Source organism: Stigmatopora nigra, chromosome 3 (assembly GCF_051989575.1).
Source record: "Stigmatopora nigra isolate UIUO_SnigA chromosome 3, RoL_Snig_1.1, whole genome shotgun sequence".
Lineage (NCBI taxonomy): Eukaryota > Metazoa > Chordata > Actinopteri > Syngnathiformes > Syngnathidae > Stigmatopora > Stigmatopora nigra.
In genome coordinates, this window is record NC_135510.1 from 15978611 (window position 1) to 15986367 (window position 7757).

The 7757-nt window shown below is 34.3% G+C and overlaps 1 protein-coding gene across 5 annotated transcripts in view; it reads left to right on the forward strand.

The window, feature by feature from the left end:
• bdnf (brain-derived neurotrophic factor) overlaps window positions 1-7394 on the forward strand; it is a 17658-nt gene extending 10264 nt beyond the window's left edge. For all 5 annotated transcript variants that reach the window (XM_077714134.1, XM_077714133.1, XM_077714137.1 and 2 more), the window contains exon 2: window positions 5932-7394. In XM_077714134.1, the coding sequence (XP_077570260.1) occupies window positions 5932-6762 (831 nt within the window). In that variant the 3' untranslated portion in view covers window positions 6763-7394. The remainder of the gene's footprint in view (window positions 1-5931) is intronic.
• The last annotated feature ends 363 nt before the right edge of the window (window positions 7395-7757 follow it).

Consider the following 7757-nt stretch of genomic DNA (forward strand, 5'->3'; position numbering starts at 1 on the left):
GGACCCAATATCACAATCTTTTCACTTCAATCCGGTTAGAAAATCTCTAAATTTGGAGTTCCAACATGAGCCAATAGTATTTGTGCGTGGAACATACCGACTCATGCTTTGGTTGGGTGCGAAAATCCTGCAGTGCACGTAACATCTTCCTCATAATTCTTGTCCGGTCCCACAGCAATTAAATGATTCATTGGCTTTATTGCATTTTAACAGGATGTTGATTGAGAACATAAGCCATATTGATCGTCCTGATGGAAGCAGGAAATCACAGAGATATAAATACAATCATTTGTTGTTCCCGGTGTGAGGTGACCTGGGGGAATTGCATGCAATTGCACGCTGTTGAGCGGCATTACCCCCGGCAACCTCCTCCTCTCCGGCTCTCCCCTGTGGAGACCTGGAAGCGACGTCATCTGAGGTTGTTATGCTGCGAAATGACGCTGCCGCTCTCTCCTCCACCCCCCTGCTGCTGCAATATTACCCCTGTGGTCTGTTACGGAAGATGCAGCACTTTGTCTGCACCATTTCCAGCTTGAAGTTTGACGCCTAACAGTAATCAGCCCTCTCCCTTCATTTCCTCCACGTGGAAGTGGAACCATTTGTGCGCAGTGCCCATAATAACGTCAAGCTAAATGCATCCCACGCCAAAGGCTCGGGACTGGCAACTATCCCGTAAACTGACACGATTTGTCGTGATGGGAAGCCCCCCCCCCCTCAGACCTCCCAACAATAATGGCTGGTTAATCTGTGTAATTCAGCATATCATTACATTTCAACCGGCGCAGATTCGCTCATTTGGTCGTTCTTTGTCCTGGTTGTTTTATAATTGGCGTAAAGGGGGAAAATACCCCCGATACAAGGCGACCCTTCCCCGTACATCCTTCTTTGAGAGCACGTACATACATTGAGGGGGGGGGGGGGGTTTGCTTCACTGAGCTCAGGGAATGAGTGGCTCATTAAGAGGAAGGATGTGATATTCTTAATAGACTGGGAGACTCCCAGCACATCTATTTTTAGAACACCTATCTCTATCATAGTCACTGTGGTGTTGTTAATTGAAGCCCCAGACACCAATTAACGATGAAGCAAATGCATTTAAGGTGGGACTTGCTCCTTCTTTATGGTAAACGGCTGCCTATAGACAAGGCAGATGCAATGATTGGGGAATACTTGCATATAAATGTGAAATTACTTCATAAAAATCCAAATGATGAATGTGAAATTACTTAGTAAAAATCCAAATTATATTAAAAATTAATAAATATAACCTTCCCAGCATACAATTAAAACTATTTAACATTTGCAATCAAGTAATACTAAGAGACATATTCAATTTTCTTTTTTTTCTTCTGAAAATGCAGAGCACAACACAGCAATTAGAAAAACTAGTTTAACACATCACCACAAAAATATAACAAAAATCTGATTCAAATTATAGTTATACATTTCAATTGAAAATATAGCAAATGTAATACCTTAACCTTGTATATACAATGTTTTTTAAATCACAGTTGCATGGTAGTAGCAAAATAAGTACGTAAGCACAAAACTAAACGTTCAAAAATAAACTATGCATTGCAGTCCAGGTCTGTTCCCTTAACACCCCCCCCCCCCCCCCCCCCCCCCTTCAATTTTCCTAATCGACCCATTTGGAATGTATAGAATGCAGGATGCCGGCTCTTGTTTCCTGTCTTCTTAATAAGAGTGGAAGGATCATTCTGTTCTCAGATCTTTGGCGTCTGAGCAGTGTTGGACTGACACCTTTAATCATCATGTCAGTGTAAAGCTTGTTGGCACTTTTCAGGGTAGCGAAAATGACACATTTTTGAGTCATTCACGTCCTGCTGGGTTCAGCCTGGAGAGTTCCTCGAGTCATCCACCTGCTCTCAGTAAAGTTATTGGGGGAATACTTCGCTTTTCCCAAATTCAACCATCAATTATTAAGAAATTACCAATTTCTTCATACGCAGCTGGGTATGATGACAAATAGGCTATAGTCGAGTCAATGATGATGACAAACCCTATGTCTGATTATTATATGTACACAACTGCATACTCCTCGTGTATTGCAACTTTTCTTTTCTACACATTTCTTAGCTTCATTTCAGCGGAAAGAATTTGAGAAAAAGCAGTATTACATTATACAATTCATCTGAATTAACAGGTTCTGGAATAAAATGTGAATGAAATTGTCCAAGAAGACATTCGATCAAGGCTGGTACTATTTTAGCCAATCAAATTTGAGTATTCCATATTACCAAAAGGGTTGAGTATTTTGGTAGATTTGGTATTTCTGCCATGCTTTTCAGTGCACTTTTAGTCAAGGGATTTAGATTTTTTAAGGATTATATAAAAACAAGTCAGAATATTCAAATTGCTTTTAAGCAGTATCGTACACCAAAGTGAATTTAGATGACTAAATCCGGTGTCTTTCATGTGTGTAATTCATATATATATATATATATATATATATATATATATATATATATATATATATATATATATATATATATATATATATATATATATATATATATATATATATATATATATATATATATATATATATATATATATATATATATATATATATATATATATATATATATATATATATATATATATATATATATATATATATATAGATAGATAGATAGATAGATAGATAGATAGATAGATAGATAGATAGATAGATAGATAGATATAGATATAGATATAGATATAGATATAGATATAGATATAGATATAGATATAGATATAGATATAGATATAGATATAGATATAGATATAGATATAGATATAGATATAGATATAGATATAGATATAGATATAGATATAGATATAGATATAGATATAGATATAGATATAGATATAGATATAGATATGGATATGGATATGGATATGGATATAGATATAGATATAGATATAGATATAGATATAGATATAGATATAGATATAGATATAGATATAGATATAGATATAGATATAGATATAGATATAGATATAGATATAGATATAGATATAGATATAGATATAGATATAGATATAGATATAGATATAGATATAGATATAGATATAGATATAGATATAGATATAGATATAGATATAGATATAGATATAGATATAGATATAGATATAGATATAGATATATATATATATATATATATATATATATATATATATATATATATATATATATATATATATATATATATATATATATATATATATATATATATATATATATATATATATATATATATATATATATATATATATATATATATATATATATATATATATATATATAGTACATATGTTTAAATGCATCTACTTTCAGGCAGTAAATCAGCAGATTTAATCGTTTTTATGTCATTTCTATGATGTTTTTAAGTTCATCTGGGTATATTGGATTCATTTTGAAGATAAACACTCGGGTCAACTATATAGCTTGATTTTGATATTGGTGCCTATGATGCTACTTGGAGAGCTAAAATATTTTTTTGTAGGTGGTGCTTGCTATAAATAGTTGGAAATCATTTAAATGTTGAAAATATTGGAGGTAAAAATACAAATAAGGTATTTGCTTTTACCTAACCTCAGTGCAGTCTGTTTGTTTTCTGCAATCAGCAGCATTTGCCCTGACAATGACAAAGTAGTGGCTGAATTACATCTATTGTGTAGCCATTGGCCAATGCAAACCAGTCAAATCTGTGTATTTCAATAAAACGTTGTATAGATAGCATGGACAGTGGTACTAGTAGTGGCGATCTGTGTATTTCAATAAAACGTTGTATAGATACCATGGACAGTGGTACTGGTAGTGGCGATTCACTGCACAAGTACAGTTCAAGTTAAGCGAATATGTTTACTTGCTGTTGAATCTGTGTATTTCAATAAAACGTTGTATAGATACCATGGACAGTGGTACTAGTAGTACAGTTCAAGTTAAGCGAATATGTTTACTTGCTGTTCTCAGTATATAGTTTTTATTTATCAATACCTGCAATGATGAAAAGCATCTTATCTGATGATTACTTGCAATAAGTAGATTTTTCTCCTTAAATTCCTCAAAAAATGACTTTCCTTTTTTATTCGTGTGAAATAAGGAATTCTACCATTATATTTTCAAATGTCAATCCAATGAACTTTTTTTTAAGTGGTAGAATATGTTTTTTGTTGCATTAGAAGTTATGTGATTTTACTCTTAAATACTCCATATTTGCTCATTTCGTTTTGTTTTTATAAAACATGTCAAAACATTATTTTTGTGCTTTGGGAATTCCTGAAAAGTATCATTATCTTGCCTATATCACAACTTTGTGATACACCTTCTTATTTTTAATAGAAAATTAAGATTTGATCCCACTAAAATACATTTTGTTTCATTCGAAAATTACCTTTAGTAATACAAATACAACCATTGCCTGTTTTTTGATAAATATTTCAGCTTGCTATACTTTTCATGTCGGCCATGATTGTACTATTGTTTTTTCAGTCGTACTTAGTGTAACAACTTTTAGAAGCAGTAGTATTTTTTTCGCCTTTGGTATAAGAAGAAGTGCTTGCCAAATACAAAAAGAACAAACCATTAGTAATGAGTGCTTTATTTTGCTTACTTTGTAGATTGCTTTGTCATTGCTGAAACATGACAGAGTGATTTTTATCTGCATTTCTTTTTCTGGAGATACACAAGAGCTCCGAAAGATTGAGTAATTTCTTCACAATCTTGCTTCAAAACTACTGCTGATTAAAATGAATAATAATAATAATAAATGCTAAAAAGTAAAGCCTCCAATAGCGCCAGAGAGTTCCAAAAAGTACAGTCCAAACTAGGACACACAAACCTGTGTTCAATCATTATTGGATTGGATTGGAAAACTTTATTCATCTCGTATTTGGGAAATTTCATTGTGACAGTAGCAAGAAGGGGGGGAAATGCAGAAAAAAACATATGGTTACAAGTTAGAGCAGTGTTTCCCAACCACTGTGCCGCGGCACACTGGTGTGCCGTGAGCAATGGTCAGGTGTGCCGTGGGAAATTGCAAGAAGTCATACAATGTGATATTGAGAGAGAAAAATTCATATGAATATAAGGAGATTATAAAGGAATTATTACAAGAATCATATCAAAATATGATGGACGTAAAATTGTAGATTATACTATTATTTGATTCAAGTTGTCAAACAGTAATTTTTTTGCTCTTTCTCTAAGTCGAAACAGAAGTTGTCTGGTTTCTAGGGCATCAACTTTTGCCGACGTAAAGTCTGTGTGAGAACAATTTTTTTTGCGGAATATTAGGAGATTTAAGTAATATTTAGAGAAAAATCATAAAATGATGCGATCAATAGCTTTACTTGTTTATTTGCATCAATCAAACCGGAAGTTGTTCAGGGTCCACAGGCCAAATTTCCGTGACATTAGGTCATTGTGAAAAATTTGATTTTGGAATAATTTTGGATGTGATTTCTGCTGATAAAACTTCGATGAGAATAACTATTATAAATATAGGCGACAAAGATTTTCAGATGGTGGTGTCCCTTGAGATTTTTTTCAATGCAAAAAGTGTGCCTCGGCTCAAAAAAGGTTGGGATACACTGAGTTAGACAGTCCAGTCGCATAGTAAATTGATCATTAAGAATCAACAAATCAAATTATTATGACAGAAAAGCAGCAAAAACACAAAACCTATGTTTCCATGAGACAATCTGATGCTCCTTGCCGTTTTTAACACCCGATGCCAACAAATATGAAGTAAATCACTATGTGAAAAGGGGGAACATGTTTTCCAAAAGAGAAAACTGCTTAATGTCACTGTGTTTCTATTCTTTTGAACGTGCAAATACTAGCAAGGGATATTTACAGGGATCAATGTGTTCTTAACTAACTGGCCCGGCGGCTTTCCTCTCCTTCTCTTCCATCTCTTCCAGTTCCACCAGGTGAGAAGAGTGATGACCATCCTGTTCCTTACTATGGTTATTTCATACTTCAGTTGCATGAGAGCTGCGCCCCTGAGAGACGGCCCGGGCATGCAGGGCCATCGGACGGAAGGCTACCTGGGCGCGGCGACGGTCGCCAGAGGCCGGGGGACTCCGCAGAGTGGTGGCGGGCCAGGCCAGCGTGGGATACCCTCGCTCTCAGACACTTTTGAGCAGGTGATAGAGGAGCTGCTAGAGGTAGAGGGGGAGGCAGAGGCGGCCCAGATGGGACAGGGGGCAGACAAGAGCCAGGGAGGCGGGGGTCCGGCTTCGGCGGTGGCCACCGAAAGCAAGGATGTCGACATGTACGACTCACGGGTGATGATCAGCAACCAAGTGCCTTTGGAGCCGCCGTTGCTCTTCCTTCTGGAGGAATACAAAAACTATCTGGATGCTGCTAATATGTCCATGAGGGTACGACGACACTCCGACCCCTCGCGACGTGGAGAGCTCAGCGTGTGTGACAGTATTAGCCAGTGGGTGACAGCGGTGGATAAAAAGACGGCAATAGACATGTCGGGGCAGACGGTTACCGTCATGGAAAAGGTTCGCGTCCCCAATGGCCAACTGAAGCAATACTTTTACGAGACCAAATGCAACCCCATGGGTTACACGAAGGATGGCTGCAGAGGAATAGACAAGCGGCATTATAATTCCCAATGCAGGACAACCCAGTCCTACGTACGAGCTCTCACCATGGATAGCAAAAAGATGATTGGCTGGCGCTTTATAAGGATAGACACTTCCTGTGTATGCACATTGACCATTAAAAGAGGGAGATAGTGTATGAAATGTATAGATTTTATTGAAGAGTTTAACAAAAAAAAAAGATTACAGAGAAAATATCTATTTGTATATATGCATAACAGGGTAAATTATTCCGTCAAATGAAAATTTTATGGACTGCATGTAAAAAAAGATGAAGTTTATACAGTAAAAGTGATATAACAGTCTATTTATTGAACATAATCATGACCTTGTAAACGATTAAAAAAAATCTGATCAGTCATTTTGTTCCCACTTAAATTACTATATCACATTCCTCAAGACATTGTGATTTGTTTATGTTGCCAACATTTACAAAACCAAGTGGGATAATAAAAAAAAAGAAGCAAGGAATGAGAGAGGACAGTTCCATCTTCAAAAGCTTGCATGCTGCTTCAATTGTGAATTGAGAAATTCTCCACTTACAAAAAAATGATAAGAGGCTGACCAAAAAAAAAAAAAAACTTTCCGTTTACATACTCGGCGGAAAACAACTTTCCTCAAGTAATTTATCTGTTTACTGTTCTAAACTTCGCAAGGTATAATGTTGGGATTACATACTATGTCAAGGTGCTGTTGTCAAAGCTTTGCTGTTTATTTTTTTATTCCCACCAGAGAAAGATATATATTGGAAAAAAATGTGTATATATATATGTATACATATATATAAGTATATATATATATATATATATATATATATATATATATATATATATATATATATATATATATATATATATATATATATATATATATATATATATATATATATATATATATATATATATATATATATATATATATATATATATATATATATATATACATATATATATATATATATAAAATGTCATATATATGACATATTTCCGGGTTAATATTCATTTTGTATGTTGTGAAGTTGTTTGCAATATTAAACTGAAATCTTTGAAGAAATAAAAATGACTATAGGCAACTGAAAAAGCAAAAATAATGTTGATAAAGTTTCAACACTCCACTTTTAGTCATTTGCA